Source organism: Malaclemys terrapin, chromosome 9 (assembly GCF_027887155.1).
Source record: "Malaclemys terrapin pileata isolate rMalTer1 chromosome 9, rMalTer1.hap1, whole genome shotgun sequence".
Taxonomy (NCBI): Eukaryota; Metazoa; Chordata; order Testudines; family Emydidae; genus Malaclemys; species Malaclemys terrapin.
This window is the reverse complement of record NC_071513.1, coordinates 69,052,788-69,077,984: the sequence shown is the minus strand read 5'-3', so window position 1 is coordinate 69,077,984 and position 25,197 is coordinate 69,052,788. Positions and strand designations below refer to the sequence as shown.

General features: G+C 44.6%; 1 protein-coding gene across 6 annotated transcripts in view; it reads right to left on the bottom strand.

Annotated features, from left to right (window-relative positions):
• Nucleotides 1–25,197, bottom strand: part of ACSL3 (acyl-CoA synthetase long chain family member 3) — a 115,434-nt gene that overhangs the window by 17,289 nt on the left and 72,948 nt on the right. For all 6 annotated transcript variants that reach the window (XM_054039108.1, XM_054039110.1, XM_054039109.1 and 3 more), the window contains 6 exons: nucleotides 13,493–13,631; nucleotides 8,013–8,163; nucleotides 6,558–6,681; nucleotides 6,188–6,259; nucleotides 4,866–5,005; nucleotides 2,310–2,482 (listed from right to left, as the gene is read on the bottom strand). In XM_054039108.1, coding sequence (XP_053895083.1) covers nucleotides 2,310–2,482; nucleotides 4,866–5,005; nucleotides 6,188–6,259; nucleotides 6,558–6,681; nucleotides 8,013–8,163; nucleotides 13,493–13,631 — 799 coding nt within the window. The remainder of the gene's footprint in view (nucleotides 1–2,309; nucleotides 2,483–4,865; nucleotides 5,006–6,187; nucleotides 6,260–6,557; nucleotides 6,682–8,012; nucleotides 8,164–13,492; nucleotides 13,632–25,197) is intronic.

Here is a 25,197-nt window from a genome sequence, read left to right as displayed (position 1 = left end):
ACTTTCTATTACTTCCATATCCAGGAGGTAAGAAAATGGATTATGGATTAGATCATGCTTTATGGGATCATTTGAGATGGAAGACTGAATGAAGAATGGGAGGGGTGGAGCCCATAACTCGAAGGAGTATCTCTAACTCACTATCTCCCTGACCACTGATCCCTAGTTTAAATAACCCATTCCTCCAGGAAATGGGAAATCCTGCTCCCATGCTTCTGTTCCAGGCAGAGACCTAGATGGTCTTCGTCACGGACAGAGGCTTTGGGAGCAGCAGGGTTCCCTCTGGGCTTTCCTCCCGAGCCACAGTTCCACAGCTTTCCTCTGGAGAATCTGCTGTCTCTTCATTTCTGCGAAGATGAAGGCCAAAAGGAATACTTTTGTTGCTCTTAAAGATATCCTGTGGCATTTATAGGGAGGGACTGTTTAGATTTTGTGGAGAAAGTCATCTATTTGGAAGGTGAGTTTGAGTGAGATTTCTCACATTTCTTGTGAGAAAGTTCTCTCCCTTACCCTCCTCGTGTCTCTGCTTGGCAGGATAGTTAGCCCACCTCAGATTATCCTTGGATTCAGAGACCACCATGCTCAGAAGGACACTTCTTGGTGCTGCTGCCGGATGTACGGGGGCGGTTGACAGGCCAGAATCAGACCAGGGCCTCATCACATGAACCCTTTGTAATCTTTTAGGCCTGTACATACAGACTTGACAAGTTCGTCTGGGAAAGGACCAGCAGATGTTGCACATAGAGGGGATATGAGCTTCTCCGAGGCAACAGCATAAGTCATGGGTGTCGTTAGCTGGGAAAGCTCACAGACATGACATACAGATCTTGAATCCTGGCATCCTGGGCAGCCGTAGAGGGGGTGTCCAGTGGGGTAGGGAGGCAAAGCCCTAAAGACTACTAAACTACTGCCACCAACTCAAAACTATCTAAAAACATGTTTTAAAACTATGTACAACTAACTAAAAATTCTGAAGAATGCTAGCTAACACTGCAGATACTGAAGAGGTTCGGTCTCAGAACACGGGCAGTAGAAAGGAATTGCCAAGACGGTCAGTCTATGCCACCCCTTCTCCCTCCAGTTTGGACTATAAGGAGGATAGAGGCACATGTGTGGACAAATGGATACTGCTAGCAAGAAGCTTCCAGTCTCAGCTGTGTGTCACACAGGTGCACATCAAGTAGAGTACACATAGGGACCATCACTCAAAGAACAATTTACTGCAGGGGCCTCAGTATATGGGTAACTGGGTAAAATGTAATGGTCTATGATATACAGGTCAGACTAGAGGATATGATGGTCCCTTCTGGCCTTAAATTTTATGAAACACTTTTTTGGAATGACCAGCACAACTCAAAAACAGCTTTGCCACTCATGAGTAATGTAGACATTCCAATAGTATGCCAATGAAGTCTTTACACCACATCATTGTGTGTTCCCTGTTTATTAAGTACACGCATGCTATACATAAAGCAGCACAACCTATTAAATAAGCCTTTCACACAACTGTAGCGTGAATGTCAGTTCATTCATAGTAACAAATTTTAAAAGTTTTAGCTTTTTTGAAAAAAACTAGACTTCGCAGTGCACACTTTCTATATTCTTCATGAATGATATGTCACAGCTTTTTTAACCAGCACTCACTGTAACTCAAGGTATTTCAAGAATCCTGTTGTCAAGTACAGTATATACTGATGGTTCAACTGAGTTATCTACTGTATGTAATATATATTTTTAAGTTTTAGGTAGATCTGTTTCTTGCCTATCCGAGGCAATACTATTGGCTTGATTCAAATCTCAGAAACACTGGATGAGTTACTGCATATTTTGAAAAAAATGTGATTGCATATTCACAGCAATGTGCATTCACATGTTTGACTTATATATTTAACTTAATTACTATATGTTCTCGATCCAAAAGTAGAATATCAAATTCTGGAGCCTGTGCACACCCAAGAAAAACTGCAGGTCATTGGTGAGTGCATTATTCCCACCATAATGCTGGCCTCCCTACTCTGTAGGCTTCTTGGAACAAATTCAGTTCAGCTAGTATACACAAAATTCCAAAATTCAGTTCAGACCATTTCACCTTTATCTGCTACAATGAGAACATCAATTTATATATTCCTATGTTTTAGCACAAAATCCCCAGATTATGCCTTCTAAAATTAAATTACTCTTCAAAAAGCCCGAGTCACCTCTCAGTGTTTTCTCACTTGCCAGTTTGTGGACATAAACCCAAATGAATACTCTGTTGAAGATTATACAAACACAGATCACCGCATGCATTTGGACATGCCAACACTAACCTTCAGTGATTGTTCCAGCCCCAGCTGACTCAGTTAGTCCATATCCCTGTCCCACAGGGCAACAGAAACAGATGTTCATAAATCTCTGAGTTGCAGCAGAAAGTGGGGCTCCTCCACATAGTAGGGTGCGAATTTTACCACCGAGCAGCATTCGTACTTTCCGGAAAATAAGGCTAAAAATGCAAAGTTAAGAAAAGAGGATGTTTTTGTTGCTTAAAAATAGAAGACCAAGAGAATTATGTTGTTTTGCATGGGCATCAAAAACTTCCTCTAACTTCAGAGATTTTTACATGTGCAGGAAATGCAGGATTAGATCCACAAACAGTACACTTGAAATTTAAAGTTTTTCAAAACAATGTTTAGATAGAAAATTTTCAGGTTTTACTTTTGCATTTTATTCTGCAGGATAAGTCAAAGTCTTTTGAATATTCTTTACTGAGACAGCAAAGTTCTAATGTCTATTTGCCTACATTATTGAAAAGGAAAACAAATTGCAGAAAACTGTTTAACTATACTGTATCTTTTAGTCTCAGCAAGGTCTGAAATCATTTAAATCCTACAAGTGACTTGAGCTTGGAGATAAGTTGTATGATTTAAGCACTCTTGCAGAGTTAAATCTGAATTATCCATGTATCTTGTATATGTAAAAGGCTCAGAAAACATTAGCAGTAGTCTGTAAATATTCATGTGCTGTTCGTTTTAATTGAGGTTTACAAGAGGATTTGAATTAGCTTGATGTGACTCTACCTTTTTGTCTGCATTTGTGAGTGACTACCTTCCCCCCCCCCCCCCCCCCCGCATCTTTATGGCCCTGATTCTATCAGAACTTACCACAGATATGTAGGACACAGATATGTACCCAGCACCCTGCACTGTGGCAGGACCAAGTAAACCCAGACCATACCTGATACGATGTTTTAAAAAACATACTGAGAAACACCTATTATGAGCATTCCACAACCTCCCTTGGAAACCTATTTCAGAGCTTAACTACCCTTGAAGTTGGAAAGTTTTTCCTAATATCTAACCCAGTGTTTCCCAAGCTTGGGATGCCGCTTGTGTAGGGAAAGCCCCTGGCGGGCCAGGCCGGTTTGTTTACCTGCCGCGTCTGCAGGTCCAGCCAATCGCGGCTCCCACTGGCCGCAGTTCGCTGCTCCAGGCCAATGGGAGCCGCTGGAAGTGGCGGCCAGTACGTCCCTCGGCCGAACCTGCAGACGGGGCAGGTAAACAAAACGGCCCGGCCCGCCAGGGGCTTTCCCTACACAAGCAGCGTCCCAAGTTTGGGAAACACTGTTCTAACCTATGTCTCCCTTGTCGCAGGTTAAACCCATTGCCCTACCTTCAGTGGAAAGAGAGAACAATTGATCACAGTCCTCTTTACAACAGTTCTTAACATAACTGAAAACTGTTATCAGGTTGCCCCTCAGTCTTCTTTTCTCAAGACTAAACATGCCCATTTTTTTTAACCTTTCCCAGTAAGTGAAGTTTTCTAAACCTTTTACTGTTTTTGTTGATTTCCTCTGGACTCTCCAAATTAACCACCTCTTTCCTAAAGAGTGGCGCCCAGAACTGGACATAGTACTTCAGCTAAGGCCTTTCTTACATCATTCCTGTTACTACATCCCAGAATGATAACAGCCTTTTTTGCACCTGCATCACATTGTTGACTCATTCAATTTGTGAACCACTATAATCCCCTGATCCTTTCCAGAAGTACTATGACCGAAGCCAATTATTCCCCATTTTGTAGTTGCGCATTTGATTTTTCTTTCCTAAGTGAAATACTTTGCATTTGTCTTTATTGAATTTCATCTTGAATTCAGACCAATTCTCCAATTTGTCAAGGCCATTTTGAATTCTATTGCTGTCCTCCAAGTGCTAGTAAACCCTTCCAGCTTGGTGTCATCTGAACATTTTATAAACATACTCTTCACTCCATTATCTAAGTCATTAATGAAAATATTGAACAGTACTGAATCCAGGATTGACCTCTGCAAGACCCCACTAAATATGTCCCCCCAGTTTGACGATGAACCATTTATAACTACTCTTTGAGTATGGTCTTTCAACCAGTGGCCTCGGTGCCACTAAATGGGACAGAACACCACACTCAGGTGTGTGGGTTACACTTAGAGACCAGTTTTATGATGATAAGGTTCACATTATGTTAAAAACGAAATATGATAAACCTTGCTAGTTTATAGAAATAGATTTTTCCCTCCAGGTATGTATAAAACCCCTGATTAAAAGCTAACAGGAGTAACACAATACCTTGAATAGGAAAATATATCTAAGCTTGCAAATTACTGAAAGAAAAATAATTATCTTAACACTTATATTATATTTATATTAATAAATGCTGAAGTAATCCCAACTGAACTACTGACTCATTGTGTGACTTTAGGCAAGTCAATGGACTTACTTGTGCCCCAATCAAACAGTAAGCTTTAAAACTAAACAAAAGTATGACTTCACTGAAGATCAGATATTGCATGTATAGCAACATTTTGATGAGCATTTAAAAAGATCCCAATAAAAATAGAATTGAAAATCTACCTGTCACAAAGTGGCGTAGTATAGCCTTTTGAAATCTGTTCCATTTTGTAATTGTAGGCCAATATAAACAGATTCCTTTGGAAACTGGTCATTTCGTTCACTTTATTCATGACATTTTTGTAGATCCGATCCATGATTTCCTAGTTACATTAAAGGATTAAATACAGATAAGCAAGTTAATAGCAATACTAAATTTAGTGCACTAAAAGTTAAATATGAGACACACATACATTTCAAGGCACAAATCCTTGCCTATTGCTCCCACTTCTACAGGATACCTGTAACTGGGAAAGGATCTCTAGGACGGACCAAGGTGAAAGAGCAGCAGTAAAATGAACTCCCAGTCTTAGCGGGTGCACGTGCAATTCTAATTTACCTGCTGCCTGCAGCATAAAGTACTACATAGCTGGGGGTCTAGATATCTCCTAACCAGCATCTTATGCTGCACTGGATATGGTGTGCAAGCTGGCATGTTCGTTAACTCTCAGGGTTCTTAAATGCTATGGAGTTTACTTCTCCTGCTTATCCAAGGATGTGGACCCCTAGATCCCTTTCCTATCCCTTCAGCTTTATCAAAGCCTACAGAAGGACACTGTCCTCAATTTATAGTTAAATGGTAAAACGTGGATGAGCTAACAAAAATAATTATAAAATCTTAATGTACAAAGTACAGTATTACCCAAATATTTTGAGATTTTAATGGCTTGCGCTAAACACTATCTGAATTTAGAAATATAAAACAGTAACCTAATTACTGCTAAATACCACCTTTCAAATGTTTCATAAGTAATATACCTCAAGGTGCAAAGCATACCCACTACATTCTTTGCCCACAAAAGGCCTAACTAGCTTGTATATTTTTTCCCTTTAAACTAAAAAGTGAACAAAAGTTTATGCCAAAGCCAATTTTCCACATTCTTTTTACATGATGCTGGCAGACTCATTGCTCTATAAGGAACATTTCTTATTATGAGACAATAGTATAGCACATTGATGACAAATAGAATAAAATGTCTTCTACAGATCATATTTATACTACCTACTATTAGCAATAGTGTGATAAAAGTTGAAATGCCAAGATATGTAATTTCCGCAGCTGGTTTCACATTTTCAAATAGTGTTAGTCATCTAGTATGTAAGAATGTTCACACCACCATGTAAATATTTATATATTTTTTTTTAATACAGAGTACATTATGTAAACTATCAAGGCTAAAGGTCTTCTGATCCTTGTAATTTACAGTAACTATCAAGATATTATTCCTCTTTGCCGTGTAACATTTGAATGATGAAATATCTTTAAAAGATAGCATTAAACTTACTGGTACAGATGCCATTAGCGTAGGTCTAAGCATAGTAACATCTCCTTTGCTTCCTTTCTTTATTTTAGAGGACTAAATAGGGAGGAAAATAAAGTTAAATGGAGGATTTGTGCAAGGTTTTAATATGTAAACAGAAAGGTGACAGTTTACTTAATTAGAAAATAAGTGATGTCAGTTTATAGATCCTTCGCCTTAAAATATCTTAGAAACTAGTCTGATGTACTGATATACAACAAAAAATATACCCATTTATATTTTGGTATACAAAGATTTTCTTATTGCTTTCCTATTAAAATTTTTAAAACAGCTATTAAGATAGCCATCAAAAGTTGATCTTCTATTGTTATGGTATGACATGCAAGTTACGTACCTGATCAGCTAATGTCTGGGGTGATGAGTAGCCAATACGGCATCCATGGGACAGACAAACAAGTTCAGCACTTAATTCCAGAACATGAGCAAGAGGCAAATATCCAATATAAATGTCTTTTTCCCTGAAAAGTTTTAAAAAGATACATTCATATTGTACTATTTAGTGTCTTCAGGACAATCATTTAAAGCCAAACTGTATTTACAGCCTCCAAAGAACCAGAAAAGGTTAAAGAATGTGTGTGTGCCTGAGAACCAATCTCAGTATTCTTGAGCATATATGTGTGGTTTCAAAAGTTGTGAAATGTTCATTTTAATTTTAGGGGCACTGAGGAAAGAATGTTATTTACTTATCAGGGAACAAAAGATTCAAAAAGTGATCACTTATAATTAAGACCACAAAGACTTCTCCAGAGGGAAGAGTCTATGCTATACCAACTAGAGGTGCAGCATAGAATTTATGCTAGAGGGGAAAAGAGGAGAAGGGGGCTTTACCCTGCCTTTGTGCTCTCCTGATTCCGGGGTGCTCAGGGCTTCAGCGGTCCCGAAACATAATTTAGATAGCTCTAAGGGGCTAACTTACATCAGCTTCCACAGACTGCCCTCTGAGCCATAGTGCTGCCCAGAATCTCTGCAGCACTCCATGCTGCAACTCTGACCCTTATATGCCCCTCCTGCCCTGGCTTGCTATTTAGATTTTTGATAGTCATTTGGATTTTTTTTTTTTAAATCTTTAAAAAAAAAAAATCAATAAAAATAAGTCACTCTATTCAGAACATTCCCAGTAAATGCTTTAATTTATATTTCAGTGAGATGTCGTGCTCTTAACTTAAAGCTAAAATCTACCACATAGTAAATGGACAAATAATCAACAGCACTTCCTTTGAAAAACTTGGAGAAAATAGTTGTATGCCTGCTTGTGGTCAACAACTTCGCTACTGATACAATGAAACTCTCCACATTAAGGGGAAAGATCATCCATGTGGAACATAGAACTTACTCGGTGGTCAGTCCAAGACTGTGGAATGAACTCCCAATGGAACTAAGGACCACCACAAACCTCACCACTTTCTATTCCAAGCGCAAGGCCCATTTCTTTGACCTTGCCATCCCTAACACAAGTACGTGGAAAAAACCAACATGACAGACGTCAGTCAGAATAATAAAGCATTACTGGAAAATGCTCAAGATACTATGGTGGTAATGAGTGCAGTATAACACTTTATATAGAATAACTAGTTACACAATAATTAATCCCTAACACAAGTACGTGGAAAAAACCAACATGACAGACGTCAGTCAGAATAATAATGCATTACTGGAAAATGCTCAAGATACTATGGTGGTAATGAGTGCAGTATAACACTTTATATAGAATAACTAGTTACACAATAATTAATCTATGATTGCATGTAATTACAAGCCATCTTTAATGAAAATTTCTATTGGTACATACCCCAAATGAGGAATTCTTTCAGCCATCCCAGTTATGCCAGCAATAAGGTTGCAATGAGAAATCATGACTCCTTTTGGAAGTCCCGTAGATCCACTTGTGTACATGATTACTGCAATATCTGAGGGTATAGGCCTGGCCTGCTGTTTGCTTACTGTAATTTTTATTAAAAAAATTATGCCCAATGTATAGAAAGCATATAAAATTTAATAACTTAAATACTAAAACATATTATAGTGATTATTCTGATAAGGAACTAGACATTACTACTTTTGTGACAATTTACATTCAGTGGGACAAACTGGCCAATCCCAGGCACCTTCACAGGGAGAAAGAAAATTTAAAGTGCCCCCTAACTTCTCTGCATCATCTATGAATACTGTGTAGCTACACTAGAGTAAAAATCAGACTTTGAGAGTTTACTACATCTCAACCACACACCTGGATGGAAGTGGGTGGGAAGAATGGGGAATGAACAAAGCTTTTGTTCCCACCCTCAATGTGCTGGACAGCACAGCTGCACTGGCATGGAGGAGATGTCTGCTGCATCAGATATAGGGTAGGATATATCCCCACCAGAGCAGGGTGAGGAACCAGGAGTGTGACTGAATCAATCTGCTTCTGTGTGCTCCTGGGGCATAGCAACACACTGCCCCATACATAGGGCTCAGGAAAGCCACAATTGAGACAATGTCAATCCTTAAAACCATGTTCTGTTCACCTACTATAACTTCTATGAAGATGGTGTAATTCATTTGAAATAAGTAATCCACACTGAACTGTAGGAATTTAAGCCCTAATCCTGCAATTTATTTCCTGTAACTAACTTTTTGCTTGAGTAGTCTGTTGACTGCAATGCATTAAGTTAAACAAATGCATAAGTGTTTGTAGAATTGGGGCCCTTACTTGTATATAAAATTATATTTGCTATATTTGTAAGTTTACTAGTATTTGGACAGACTAATTCACCTTTTGTTTATTTTTTTGCCCTTGCATACAAAGTTCTGTTTTATAGGCAGAGCTGGTAACAGTAAGTCACTTTCCATTATAAGACCCTATTTTCAGTTGCTTATAACTTTATCAAATGTTCCATGCCAGGTGTCTATTGGAGGCTGACTATATTTTTAATGTTTACGAAAAAAACAGTTCAGCTGTTTCTAAGAATGAGATAATGGAAAATACACTGTTTTGCGCATGTTAAAAAAAAAGTCTTACAACCATTTCGTAGAGCAGCTCTAGTGCCTACATATCTTGGAGCAGGAATCTGAAATATGGGTGAGCAGTCTTCTTGGTGTCAGGGGCATACCTTTTTCTGCCACCATGAAAAAACTTGTGCCCTTTCTAAGCTACTGTTAGAATCTGGCAACTAACATCTCAGAAGATCCCATCTATGCAGAACAGGACTATTACTGTAATTGCTCATCCTGGCAGCCAGGGCTACTGTGGTGTTAGGCATAGGGACAAAGCAGGGATACAGGAGCAGGTGTGACAGAAACATCTGTGGGTGAGCAAAGGGGAAAACAGAGGCTGAGTAGGTTGGAAAAGAAAGGTCTGTAATCAGTAGATATCACTCCCTTCCAGAACCTGGAATAGAACCCGGGATTTCAGAGTCACTATATTCTTCTGCTGCATAGCAAATGGCTACAAAACACATTGGCAAAGCATGTCTCTCATCACCCTCTAGGGATTACTCCACACTATCCATTATTCCATTAGCTCAATGGGTAGAGGTCCATGCTGTAGATCAAAAGGCACTAACTCTGCTGATGACCCATATGGAGAGTCAATATTGTCCCACATGACAGAATTCCTGTGGTTTTTTTCCCAATTTTTTTTTAAACCTAAAAAATTACATTAAAAAAATAAACCCTGTATTTAAATAATGTTAAAGTTGCAAAGTCAAACACTCAAAAGTTAGGAAATAGCAGAATTAAGGTTGCCTACGCAACCATATCTCAGTCCCCTTGCATGTATACATTATGACACACTCTTTAATTACATAATTACACAATATTTTTTCTACAGGACTTGTGCCTTATTCAGTGCCCAGGACGGATGTTGCTCAGGGACTGAATCAGGGATCTGTAGCAAATGAGACAGCCCTCTGCAGGACCCTGACTTATCTGCTGGAGAGGCTGCGAGGTGCGTAGTGAACAATGCAAAGGACTGCAGGGAGAAAAGGGATATTCTTGTGATTCAGGCAGCTGAACAGCACCTTGAAGAACTGAATTCTATCCCTGTCACACAATTCCTTTGTATTTAGCAAGTCACTTAGGCCAGATTTTTAAAAATATTTAGGTGTCACCATTGCAATGCCTAACTGATTAAGGAGCCGAAAGATCATTTTCAAAAGGGATTTATTCACTAAAACGGTCACTGGGATTTTGTAAAAAGCGACAAAGAGTCCTGTGGCACCTTATAGGCTAACATATGCTATGCTCCAATACGTCTGTTAGTCTATAAAGTGCCACAGGACTCTTTGTCGCTTTTTACAGATCCAGACTAACACGGCTACCTCTCTGATACTCGGATTTTGGTTTCTTAGTGCCTAAATCCCATTTGAAAATGAAATTTAGATTCCTAAATCTGTTTAAGTGTTGCAATGCGGAGCATAAAAATCTGGACCTTAAACCAAAACTTTTCACAAGTGCCCACTAATTGTGTGTTCTTTATTTTATGGATGCTCCACTTGGAACACATAGCTTCAGATTTGCAAGAGTACTGAACATTCAAAACTGCAACTGTGCACTGAACATATGAACTGCTATAGAAACGCTAAGCACTCTAAAAAACCAAAATCAGGCCTTAAGCATCTCCAATTAGACACCCAAAATTAGCAAGTACTTTGACAATCGTGGTCTTAATCTCTACAAAACTTGGTTTGTAAAATGGGGATAATACTACTACATACCACACGGTAGTGTTAAGGAAAGGCCATTAATGTTTTTAAATGCTGAAATATTATTACAGTGATGAGTTCTACAGAAAAGCCCATGAGGAAAATTATAATTCTGTATTCAGAGAAGAGTTTGCATGGTGTGCAGTAAATATGGAATGGAGCACTGAGGAGCATAAAAAGAAGTATTGCATAGCTACCCAATCAGTGAGTACTGTCCATCATGGGCAATAAATGAAACCGGGTCCAATGGAAAAAAAAAGGTGTTCATGTAATTAAAGAGCATATCATAATGCATAGGACCAAGGGGGTTGAATTAAGGTTGCACAAGGAACCCCAATTATGGCATTTTCTAACTTCTGAAAGCTTTACTTTGCAACGTTATCATTCTTTTAATGAAGTTTTTTGTATGCAATATTAAACAAACAGACTGAAGCAAGGTAAAACGTAAGGCCTTTTATTTGGTAAAGTAGAACCTTAGAATTATGAACACCAGAGTTACAAACTGACCAGTCAACCACACACCTCATTTGGAACCGGAAGTACACAATCAGGCAGCAGCAGAGACAAAATAAAAAAAGCAAATACTGTACAATACTGTGTTAACTGTAAACTACTAAAAAACAATAAAGGGAAAGTTAAAAAAAGATTTGACAAGGTAAGGACACTGCTTCTGTATTTGTTTCATATAAATTAAGATGGTTAAAAGCAGCATTTTTCTTCTGCAGGGTAAAGTTTCAAAGCCGTATTAAGTCAATGTTCAGTTGTAAATTTTTGAAAGAACAACCATAACATTACAAACATTTCAGAGTATTCCCGAGGTGTTTGTAACTCTGAGGTTCTACTGTACTTTGAACAACAATATTCAACTGATTCAATATGAAGCATAGCTATATTAAGTTCTGCTGGTAGAGGGCTTAAAATTTTAATAGCACATAGAGCTAGCTCATAAAAAAACACAATCTCTCCTTTAAATGGAGAAATTAAGCACTTGTAATATTGGGAACAAAACTGCACAAAATATTATTCCCATGTAATCAACAGCAGATGTACTAATCACACACCCCTTCTCCAAAAACATAGTTCCATCTAACATTCACATGACCTAATGATTAAAAGGATTCTGTAACCCAAACAAAAAACCCCACACAACACTCAGAAGGGGGTGGGGAGGGATTCAGAGGAACTCAATGCATGACATCTGAAGAAATCAGATGAACCAATTTTTTAGCAATAAAAGTGAGAATTTTCTGCTACTTAGCGAGATGCATTAAAACATTTAATGTCAGGGAAATTCAGATTTCTGGTTCTAAGGTGTTAAAGAAATTAAAATTACAATTCAAAAAATTGGCATAATATATTTTGATACCTTCTAAAACAGGTGGGCAAACTACAGCCCGCGGGCCACATCCGGCCCGCAGGACCATCTTGCCTGGCCCTTGAACTCCTGGCCTGGGAGGCTAGCCCCCGGCTCCTCTCCTATTGTCCCCCCTCCCCTGCAGCCATGCTGCCATGCGGGCAGCACTCTGGGCAGTGGAGCTGCGTGCTCCTGCAGGGCAGCGCGGCAGCGTATCTAGCTCCGGCCAGGCGGCACGGCTGCCAGACATGCTGCTCTGAGCAACATGGTAAGGGGACCAGGACAGGGGGCTGGAGGATCCTGGGGGGCAGTCACGGGACAGGGAGCAGTTGGATGGGGCGGAGGTTCGAGGGGGAGGCACGGCCAGGGGATGGGGAATGGGGGGGGTTGGATAAGCGTGGGAGTCCCGGGGGGCCTGTCAGGGGGCGGGGGTGTGGATAGGGGTCAGGGCAGTCAGGGGACTGGGAACAGGGGGTTTTGGGGGGGGGATCCCGGGGGCAGTTAGGGGCAGGGGTCCCAGGATGGAGCGGTTAGGGGACAAGGAGCGGGGGGGGGGGGGTGGATGGGTCATGGGTTTTGAGGGGGGCAGTCAGGGGGCGGGAAGTGGGAGGGAGCCCTCCATACAATTTTGCAACCCCAATGTGGCCCTCAGGCCAAAAAGTTTGCCCACCCCTGTTCTAAAATACAGTAAAAATAATTTAAACAAAGTTGTAATAGTCCAAATTTAAAATAGATTTTACATGTTACTTCTAGTGTGTATTTATGTCCAAATTTAGCAATATACCAAAGTGTAAATAAAATATACTATATTTTGTGGTCTCTAAATACCTTGAATGCTACAAATTAATGCATGCTTCTTCATCAATGTGGGAAAAATGACCATACTACAAAGTATTATTCAATTTATACGAAATTTAAGGACAGGGAAAAACAGCTTTAATGCAAGTCTTTCCACCCTGCTTTTTTGAAAAACCCAACATGTCAAGAGAAAAAGCCGTGTGGCCAAAAAAAAAAAAAAAAAAAGGGGAAAATTTGTATCTTTCTGTGTTTTTCCAATTAAAACTTTTCAATAACAAGTTGCATCAAAAAGCAATTTGTTAGATATATAATTTATACATAAATGATTTAACAAAATTTTCAGCAGTAAAGGGCTATAATCTTCCTCTCCTGACTCAGTTAGGGTTAGCTGGAATACAGTTTCTGCAACCCCAATATTTTAAAAGTACATACCAATATCTGCCTTGGCCCCCATTGCTTGCACGGAAGCCATAGTGTGAACAATGATACCCTTGGGGAATTCTGACCATGTTGTTGGTTTGCCATCCACAGTAATAATATGCCGCAACAGTGGAACCTGAGAAACAATTTCCTGTGGAAATGGATACATATGTTTCATTTTGCACAGAAAGCTGGTGCAAAAGTTTGTGCCAGGAAAGAAACAAAATATTTTTACTGCACATATAAAATATTATTGATGTAAACGACTAAATTGTAATAAAGTCAGTCTTTGGATAAAAACTGTCAGATTTCTGGGACATCAGGATTAATCTAAGCTTTTCTTTAAACATAAAATTAAGGCCAACATTTTCACAACTGTCCACTAATTTTGGGTGCCTCCACTTTTGTGTGCTCTTGTTGAGAAGATGTGTTGGCCACCTGCCACTTCCACCGAATACTGATGAAAAGGATCACTCTGTCGATTCATAGGTAACACTAAGCTCAGAATGAATGTCTCAGTTTGTCTTCTCTGCTATTTCTTGTAATGCAATGTTTAGTATGGTATTTAAAATATGCTCTGCAGCAAATAGAAGTCTAGCAAAATCAATAGTCAAATAGTATTTATTACTAAAAGGAAAATCTAAGTTTTAGTGCAATTAAGAATCCTGACCACAATTCTAAGGATACAAGACAAAATGTAAAATGCTGGTCAGAGAAAATTCTAACACACATGCGTACATAAACACTCTATTCATTCTAGTTTTTATTTGCTCAGTACAAATTCTTGTAACTATCCAAAAGGAAATTTAAAAATACAGTTTAGGGATTCCTGACTCTAAATGGAACATCACAATTTTTGGCTTTAAAAAAAAATGTGTTGCACCAGCTCAGGGGTCTAATGGCTGCACAATGTGATACTACGTGTGGAATGCAAATTAGAAGTCCCTTCTTCATATCTTCTGAGTCAGTAAGGTCTTGGAGCACTCTGAATATTCTGCACTCAGCTTCTGGAGAAAAATGTAATTTAAAGACCAATCCAATAGTCCTAATGACTAACAAACTCTTAGGTATATATTAAGAAAAGACGGTTACTCACCGTTATAACTGTTGTTCTTCGAGATGTGTTGCTCATATCCATTCCATTAGGTGTGTGCGCGCCGCGTGCACGATCGTCGGAAGATTTTCTACCCTAGCAACACCGGCGGGTCGGCTGTGGAGCCCCCTAGAGTGGCGCCTTCATGGCGCTGAATATATACCCCAGCCGACCCGGCGCCCCCTCAGTTCCTTCTTGCCGGCTACTCCGACAGTGGGGACGGGGGGCGGGTTTGGAATGGATATGAGCAACACATCTCGAAGAACAACAGTTACAACGGTGAGTAACCGTCTTTTCTTCTTCGAGTGCTTGCTCATATCCATTCCATTAGGTGACTCCCAAGCCCAACTTAGGTGGTGGGGTCGGAGTGAGACATTGCTGTGTGCAAAACCGCTGACCCGAATGCAGCATCGTCTCTGGACTGCTGCACTAGTGCATAGTGAGCTGTAAACGTGTGGACTGATGACCAAACCGCCGCTCTACAAATGTCCTGTATCGGAACATGTGCCAGGAAAGCAGTCGAGGAGGCTTGGGCCCTCGTGGAGTGAGCGGTGAGGTGCGGTGCTGAGACACCTGCCAGGTCATAGCAAGTCCGGATGCAAGACGTAATCCAGGAGGATAGGCGTTGTGAGGAGACCGGTGAGCCTTTCATTCGGTCGGCCACTGCAACGAAGAGTTGCGTCGTCTTTCTAAAGTGCTTTGTGCGGTCAATATAGAAGGCCAGGGCCCTTCGTACGTCCAGGGAATGCAAACGTTGATCCTGGCGAGTGGCATGTGGTTTGGGATAAAAGACCGGGAGAAATATGTCCTGGTTGATATGAAATGGAGAAACCACCTTAGGGAGAAAGGCAGGATGTGGACGAAGCTGCACTTTATCCTTATGGAAAACTGTATAAGGGGGCTCGGATGTAAGCGCCCTGAGTTCAGAAACGCGCCTTGCTGAGGTAATGGCTACGAGGAAGGCTGTCTTCCAGGATAGATACAAAAGTGAACAGGTGGCTAGTGGTTCAAATGGAGGACATGTCAGTCTGGAGAGAACCAGATTAAGGTCCCACGTCGGGACGGGCTGACGCTGTTGTGGGTACGTCCGGTCTAAGCCCTTGAGGAATCTAACGACCATCGGGTTAGAGAATACCGAGGACGCGAATTCCCCTGGGTGAAAGGCTGATATAGCAGCCAGGTGAACTCTAATTGAAGATATCGCCAACCCTTGCTGTTTTAGGGAGAGGAGATATTCCAATATGAGAGGAATAGGTGCCTGCAACGGGGGCGTGGCTCGTTGTTCGCACCAACATGAGAACCGTTTCCACTTGGCCAGGTACGTAGTCCGTGTTGAGGGCTTCCTACTGCTCAGCAGAATCTGTTGGACAGAGTGCGAGCATTGCCGCTCTGCCTGGGTGAACCATGAAGCAGCCACGCTGTGAGGTGGAGTGATTGCAGGTCGGGGTGACGCAGCCGACCGTGGTCCTGAGAAATGAGATCCGGACATAATGGAAGCGGGATCGGTGTTTGAACCGAGAGTTCCAACAGTGTGGTGTACCAATGTTGTCTCGGCCACGCTGGAGCGATCAGAATTACCTGTGCCTGGTCTCTGCGCAATTTGAGCAGTACCTTGTGGACCAGAGGAAACGGAGGGAAGGCATAAAACAGGTGGTCTTTCCAGGGAAGGAGAAACGCATCCGAGAGGGAGCCCGGAGCTCGACCTTGTAGGGAGCAGAACACGTGGCACTTCCTGTTGTCTCGAGATGCAAACAGGTCTATCTGGGGAAACCCCCACCTCCGGAAGATGGAATGTATGATGTCCGGACGGATAGACCACTCGTGCGTCTGGAAGGACCTGCTGAGTCGGTCCGCTAGAGTGTTCTGGACTCCAGGGAGGAACGATGCCGTGAGATGGATTGAGTGGGCGATGCAGAAGTCCCACAGGCGAATGGCCTCTTGGCATAGAACTGACGAACGTGCTCCTCCTTGCTTGTTGATGTAAAACATGGCCGTGGTGTTGTCGATGAGAACTAACACACAACGGCCACGTAGTTGATTGAGAAATGCCTGGCACGCCAGGCGCACCGCCATCAGCTCCCGAACATTGATGTGCAGGGCTAACTGGGGTGCAGTCCACAGGCCCTGGGTATGGTGTTCGTTGAGATGGGCGCCCCAACCCAGAGATGAAGCGTCTGTGACCAGATGCAGAGAGGGTTGTGGGGCGTGAAATGGCATCCCTTCGCAGACCACATTGTGATCTAGCCACCAGGTGAGGGAGGTCAGGACCGAGTTCGGGACCGTGACCACCATGTTCAGGCTGTCCCGATGTGGACGGTATATTGATGACACCCAGGTCTGGAGTGGGCGAAGCCGAAGTCTGGCATGCCTGGTTACGTACGTGCAGGAAGCCATGTGACCCAGCAGGGTAAGGCACGACCTCACCGTGGTAGTTGGGAAGGCCTGTAGCCCTTGAATGAGGCTCGTGATGGTGCCAAAGCGGTTGTGTGGCAGGATGGCTTGTGCACGTCTGGAGTCTAGAACTGCGCCGATGAAATCTATTCTCTGGGTAGGTTCTAGAGTGGATTTGTCCTTGTTGAGTAGGATGCCCAACTCGTTGAATGTGTGCACTATTCTGTGGACGTGAGCTTGAACTTGCTCTTTGGTGCGACCGCGTACCAGCCAGTCGTCTAGGTACGGGAACACCTGTATCTCCTGCCGACGAAGGTACGCTGCCACGACAGCCATACATTTCGTGAACACTCTTGGGGCCGAGGATAGGCCGAAAGGAAGGACTGCAAATTGGTAGTGCACCGTGTTTACCACGAATCGCAGGAAGCGTCTGTGAGGTGGGTAAATTGAGATGTGAAAGTATGCGTCTTTCATGTCGAGGGCGGCGAACCAGTCTCCAGGATCGAGGGAAGGGATAATGGCCCCCAAAGAGATCATGCGGAACTTCAACTTTACTACGAATTTGTTGAGTCCGCGCAAGTCCAAGATGGGCCGCAGACCTCCTTTGGACTTGGGGATCAGGAAGTAACGGGAATAAAATCCCCTGCCCCTTAACTCTATTGGAACCTCCTCTATGGCCCCCATGGCCAGGAGCGTAGAAACCTCCTGTATAAGAAGTTGCTCGTGAGAAGGGTCCCTGAAGAGGGACGGGGAAGGGGGGTGGGAGGGGGGGATAGAAGAAAACTGGATAGCGTATCCCTTCTCCACCGTGCGGAGGACCCAGCGGTCCGAAGTTATAAGGGACCAAGCACGGTGGAAGTGGGAGAGGCGATCCCGGAAGGAGGGGGCTGGATCCTGGGGGATGACTGGGGCGCCGTCCTCGACCGCACCTTCAAAAGTTCTGCCTGGGGCCTGAAGGTGGTCTAGGTGGCCCTTGGTTTTGGCCGGGTTGAGGGCCGGTCCACCTTCTTCTACCACCTCGCCCTCGCCTCCGGGTCGAGTCCTGTCTCTGACGAGGCGGGGGGGGGGGGGGTAGAAGCGCTGAGGCTGCGGCCTAAATGGTCTGCGCTGAGGGCCCACAACATGCATCCCCAGGGAGCGCATGATTGTTCTCGAGTCCTTGAGGCTCTGCAGGCGAGAGTCCGTCTTGTCCGAGAACAATCCATGTCCCTCAAAGGGCAGATCCTGTAGGGTTTGCTGCAGCTCCGGAGGCAAACCCGAAACCTGAAGCCAGGAGATCCTGCGCATAGCGATACCCGAAGCCAGGGTCCTCGCAGCTGAGTCTGCTATGTCCAAGGAGGCCTGCAAGGAGGTCCGAGCCACCTTCTTACCCTCCTCTACCATGGCTCCAAACTCCTCCCTGGACTCTTGGGGAATCAACTCCTTAAACTTCCCCATAGAGTTCCAGGAGTTAAAATTGTAACGGCTCAGTAGCGCCTGTTGGTTCGCCGCTCTAAGTTGCAGCCCTCCGGCTGAGTAAACCTTACGGCCAAACAAATCGAGCCGCTTAGCCTCTTTTGATTTAGGCGCTGCAGCCTGCTGGCCGTGGCGCTCTCGTGCGTTCACTGATGCCACCACCAGTGAACACAGTTGGGGGTGGTTATACAAGTACCCGTAGTCCTTAGACGGGACAAAGTATTTCCTTTCCACCCCTCTCGCTGTGGGTGGGATAGAGGCAGGAGTTTGCCATATCGTATCCGCATTCGTTTGAATCGTGCGGATCAGGGGTAACGCCACCCTCGATGGGGCATCCACTCCAAGGATATTCACGATCGGGTCGTGCACCTCCACTATCTCCTCCGCCTGCAGGTCCATATTACGGGCCATCCTGCGCAGAAGATCCTGGTGAGCCCGAAGATCTATTGGAGGTGGGCCTGTGCACGATGTGCCCGCCACTGCCTCATCCGGAGAAGAAGAGGAAGATGCCTCCGGTGGAACAGGATCCAAGGGCTGGTCTTGGTCTCCCTGTTCCTGGGCTGGAGCATCACCTGTGCCTGGGTCCAGGGCGTCAGGTGGTGCGGACCCAGAAGCCTCCATGCCCCCTGGCGGAGGCCGAGAAATGGTGGACTCCGGGGCCCCTCTGATGGAGTGACCGGAGCGAGAGGTCGAAGCAATTGGAGCCCCTTGCGCCTGATGGTACGCCCACGGGGTCCAAAACGACCAGTGAGATGGGCCATGAGAATGGTCCCCTGTCGTGTCCTGCCAATGTCCCAAGTCCTGTTCCTCGGCTTGCCCTTGAGGGGGGTATGCCGATCTCGAGAGGTCCTCCGAGGAGTGGGACACCGATCTCGATGGCCACGGCGGTGCCGAGAGCGTCGAGACGATTCCCATTGGCTGCGGTGCCGCACAGTGCCGGTCCGGAGATGATCTATCTCTACGCGGTGCCGGCGATCGGTGCCGGGACCGCGACCGGTGCCGATGACCTCGTCGGTGCCGGGAGTCGGATCTGGACCTCGACGAGGACCTGGAGTATGCCCGGTGCCGGGAGCAGCCTCTCGACGTCGAGCGTCGACCGTAGCGGTGCCGAGAACTACGTCTCGACGTTGATCGGTGCCGACGATCATAGCGGTGCCGAGACGTAGAGCGGTGCCGCGAAGAAGATCTTGGCCGCGAGTACGACCGGTGCCGAGGCGATATTCGGTGCCGGGACTGCGAGCGGCGTGGGGACCTGCTTTGGGACCTGGATCGGTGCCGAGGTTCCAGCCCTTGCGATGGAGGGCGCATCAAGGCAGGTTTCCCCCTCGACTGGACCGGGCGAGTCAACGGTGCAGTCGGTGCCGGTGGTTGAGGCGGTGCCGGCTCCGTGAGAGCTATTAAGTCTCTCGCCGCCGCGAAGGTCTCTGGAGTCGACGGGAGGCACTGTATCACCGCCGGTCTCGGTGGAGACGCTATCTGCACCGGACTCAACGGCCTCGGCGCCGGAGTCGACGGTGCTGGAGGCACCTGTTTCCGGTGCTCCACCGGCGGACGCGGCTCTACCCCCGGCACTGGGGGAGCCGGCGTCTTCAGCACGGATGTCCCCGTCTTATGGGCTTTTTTATGCCCCGGGGATAATGACCGGCGCCGAGGCACTGCTTGCGGTGCCGACGAGGTCCGGTGCCGGGGAGGCTTGTCTGACGCCACTCGCGTGGTCGTCATAGCCGGTGCCGCCAGGGCACTGTGCACCGAGGTGCTAGGTGCCGGGGCCTGACTTGTAGATGGAGCGTCCGGACTAAGTGCCGCCTCCATCAGGAGTTGCCGGAGCCGAAAGTCCCGCTCTTTCTTGGTCCTTGGTCTGAAGGCCTTACAGATCTTGCACTTATCTGTTTGGTGGGACTCTCCCAGGCACTTCAGACAGGAGTCGTGCGGGTCGCTCGTGGGCATAGGTTTAGCGCAGGAGGCGCACTGCTTGAAGCCGGGAGCTCTGGGCATGAGCCCGGGCCCGCGGCCGGGGGAGAAAGGGGGCGACGACCCCCTTAGTCCCCTGGACTATTATAACAAAACTAACAACTTTAAAACTATTTAACTATTAAACTACAAATACTAGAACTATAACTATAACTACAACTGCGAATAACTAACAAAGCTAGGGAGAGTGGAGGACAGCTATGCCGCGCTCCACAGTTCCAACGACCGTCAGGGGCGGTAAGAAGGAACTGAGGGGGCGCCGGGTTGGCTGGGGTATATATTCAGCGCCATGAAGGCGCCACTCTAGGGGGCTCCACAGCCGACCCGCCGGTGTTGCTAGGGTAGAAAATCTTCCGACGATCGTGCACGCGGCGCGCACACACCTAATGGAATGGATATGAGCAAGCACTCGAAGAAGAACCAGTCTTAATAATACAATCAAGGGTTCGATTAATTTCTGAGTGGGAGGAATTAACTATTTCACAAATAGCATTTTTCAGAGGCTTAGTGAAAACTTTTTTTTTAATCTTATCCAAACCTCTTTATGGAAACAGTTACAAAAATACAGTAGTTAGTTATACTACTTTAGAATTTATAAAAAGGTACTTACATTTCTGCATATATGCATTAGCCAGTTTTTGGATCTTAAATTATTTAAGATTTCAAATTGAATCCATGAATTAATGACAAAGCACTGACTTTTGTTTAAGTAAAATTGATTCCATGCTGAGTGTGGCCATTTTTAAGCTAGGGAAAATTTTCTCATCAAATTTACTTATTTTTCCAACTACACCTCTACCAAAAAATCTTACCGCGTTATAGGTGAAACTGCGTTATATAGAACTTGCTTTAATCCGCTGGAGTACGCAGCCCTGCCCCTGGAGCACTGCTTTACCGCATTATATCCGAATTCATGTTATATTGGGTTGCGTTATATCAGGGTAGAGGTGTACCATGCTAAATTTAACATTCTTATTTGTAATTAGAAAGGATGCTATTAGACTTGACAGGTTTAACCTTTAAGCTACTTTAATAAAAATGCTTAAGCTGATCTCCGATTTCTAAAAATGACACTGACTCATAAACACAAGGGTGCCACGTTGCACAATCCATTGTCTGCTGGGAAAACAATTAATAATAAACTAGGAGTGCTGAATTTTGTCACATTTATTATTGCATATGTACTTTATGCATTATTCTGCTCTGCCCATTTGCTTCATTTCTGATCACTCAGGATACTGAAAGTACATAACCATGATCTTAGAATGCTCTACAAAACACAAGTAGGGCTAACCTCACCTGCCCTGTTTTCTGCTAAAGGTGACAGATACAAGACTAACTCTTTTACTTTCTTTGGCATTGTTTTCACAAGCCAAATGTGAGCATTTTTCCGCACCAATCCAGCTCTTTTGTATTGAGGTATTTTAGCTACCGAGCTCAGTAAGGTTAAATAAGATATTAAAAATGCCTGCACCTTGTCTACATAATAGCATCCTCAATTTGTAGGACCAGTATAGCTGCACCAGTGCAAATAAAATTATTATTAATTTTCCCAGTGTAGTGGCACTACCCCATCCAAATTCTTCTACTGAAACCATCAACTTAGTATCTGAATGACTCAACACTAGTAAGAGAGTTAAATCACTGGGGTAACACTTTCTGAAGTCTTGTTCGGCTACTTTAGATGCTAGTAGATGGATAAATTAACATGCTTTCTTGCTTACTTATATAACTTATGAGTCTGATTCTGCACTGCACTGCTTTGCAAAAGGGTAATGGGCTTATAAAGTATGTGTAACCCCCTAACAAATCAGACTGGTAGCTTTTTACACCTCAACCCTGCAACGTCCAGCAGGTGGGCAGCTTCCTGCTATCTGTAAGAGGAGGTTACTCACCCTGTGCAGTAATTGATGTTCTTTGAGAGAGTGTCCCTGTGGGTGCTCCACTCCAGGTGTTGGTGCGTCCCTGCGCCTTCACTTGGAGATTTTTACAGCAATACTTGTACCAGTTGTGCATGCGCAGAGCCTGTCCCCCCGCTCTGAGTGTACCTTAAGACTAGGCGTGCGCAACCGGTCTCCTCAGTTCCTTCTCTACAACGGATGCTTCCCCAACTCTGAAGTAGAGGGGAGGAGGGTGGGTAGTGGAGCACCCACAGGGACACTCAATCTCGAAGAACGTCAGTTACTGCACAGGTGAGTAACCTTCTCTTCTTCTTCTTCGAGAGAGATATCCCTGTGGGTGCTCCACTCCAGGTGACTTAAAAGCAGTGTATCTCAAGGAGGTAGGGACTTCAGATTTGGTAGGAATGCAGTAGATAATACAGCTCTGCTTAATCATGTATCAGAGAGAGGGTCTTGAGTAAGGGCATAATGCTTAACAAATGTGTGTTCAGAAGTCCAAGTGGCCGCTTTACAGATGTCAGCCAGAGGACCTTTGCGCAGAAAAGCCACGGAGGTAGCCACAGATCTAGTGGAGTGAGTTCTGATGCCGGCTGGATGCATAACTTTCTTTATCTGATAGCACAGTTGGATACACCCAGAAATCCAGTTTGAAAGTCTCTGGGTAGAAATAGGTGTCTCTTTGGAGCGCTTCACAATGGAGACAAAGAGTCTAGAAGAGTTTCTAAAAGGCTTGGTTTTATCCAAATAGAAGGAAAAAGCCCTGCGTACATCTAATGTATGCATTGTGGTGGATTCAAAAGAGTTTGCATGTGGTTTAGAAAAGAAGGTTGGTAGTTGTATTGGCTCATTGATATGGAATGACAAATGCACCTTTGGAAGAAATTTGGGGTGTAGTCGGAGGGTAACCTTGTCCTTAAAAAATAGTGTGTATGGTGGGTCCGCCATGAGAGCTGCTATTTCTCCTGCACATCTGGCGGAGGTGATTGCCACTTAGGCCTGGTCCCCACTAAGTCCCTACTTCGGACTAAGGTACGCAAATTCAGCTACGTTAATAACGTAGCTGAATTCGAAGTACCTTAGTCCGAACTTACCGCGGTCCAGACGCGGCAGGAAGGCTCCCCCGTCGATGCCGCGTACTCCTCTCGGCGAGCTGGAGTACCGGCGTCGACGGCGAGCACTTCCGGGATCGATCCGGGATCGATTTATCGCGTCTTAACCAGACGCGATAAATCGATCCCAGAACATCGATTGTGTGCCGCCGGACCCTCCGGTAAGTGAAGACAAGGCCTAAGAATGCTGTTTTCATGGAGAGGCGTAAGAGGGAGCAAGTGGCTAGGGGCTCGAATGGTTGTTGAGTTAATCAAGAAAATACTAAGTGAAGGTCCCACGGAGGGGTAGGTGGTTTAATATCCAGGTATAGGGATTGGAGCCCTTTGAGAAAACGCTTCGTGATTGGATGAGCAAAAACAGAGGTATCGTCAATCTTGTCATGAAAATTTGTAATAGCAGCTAAGTGGACTTTGATGGAGCTGAAAGAAAGGCCAGATTGCTTAAGGTCTTGTAGTTAAGGAAGTAGGAGGAAGTTGTTTAGTTGAGCACCACTGTGTGAATCGCTTCCACTTTTGGAGATAAGTGATGCGAGTAGATTGTGTTCTGCTATGTAGGAGCACTCTTTGAACCTGCTCAGAGCATGCTAGTTCGTTTTGGGAGAACCATGTAGGAATCAAGCTTTGAGGTGAAGCATGGACAGGTTGGGGTGAAGAAATCAGCTGTGTTGCTGCAATAGGAGGTTTGGAGTAAGGGGCAACGAAATCGGTGGGAGAATTGACATTCTGGTGAGGAATGGAAACCATGGTTGTCTGGGCCACAACAGGGTAATCAGAATTACCGTGGCACAATCTCTTCGTATCTTTGTCAGAACTCTGCGGAGAACCGGTATTGGGAGAAAAGCATACATTAAGTGTTGAGCCCATGAGATCAGGAATGCATCTCCTAGGGAATGTTTGCCTAATCACGCTCTGGAGCAAAATTCTGGAAATTTCTTGTTCTTCGCAGTCACGAAGAGGTCCAGGGTTGGATAGCCCCAAATGTGGACTATATCACGTATGATCGTGTCGTTTATCTCCCATTCGTGATCTCAGGGAAAACGTCTGCTTAGTTTGTCCGCAGTGGTATTCAGGACCCCAGGAAGATAGGTGGCTGATATCTGGATGTTGTTCGTGAGGCATCAATTTCAGAGCTTCATGGCTTCTGTGCAAAGCGAGTGAGATCGAGGCCCTCCCTGCCTGCTGACATAGAACATGCATGCGATGTTGTCTGTCATTATCTGAACATGTTGGTTCTGAATAAATGGGAGGAAGTGACGGCAGGCATTGCGTATGGCTCGCAGTTCTAGGACATTTATGTGTAGGGAGGCTTCGGTGGAAGACCATAGCCCTTGGGGTGTGTGGTGGGACATGTGCACTCCCCATCCCATGAGGAATGCATCAGTAGTCATTATGAGCAATGGGGGTCCTGGAGAAAAGGGACTCCTGAGCAGAGGTTGGAGGGAACTGTCCACCATCAGAGGAAGTCTTTGACTCTGAAGGGTATAGATAGAGACTTGTTTAGAGCGCATACGTTCGGTCTGTAAACGGTGGCCAACCGAACTTGGAAGCACCTCATGTATAGGCGTGCATTTTTGCAAGAAAGTACACGAGGACATGTGGCCTAATAGTTGCCGGCAGTCTCATGCAGTGACCTGGGGACTGCTGTGAAGTTTTGTAACCAGGAGTTTTATGGTGTTGAAACGATCAAGCGGGAGAGACGCTATTCCCGTTTGGGAACTGAGGTGCGTTCCTATGAACTCCAGTTGTTGGGTAGGAGATAAGGTGGATTTGTTTTTATTTGCAGGCCAAGGGAAAGGA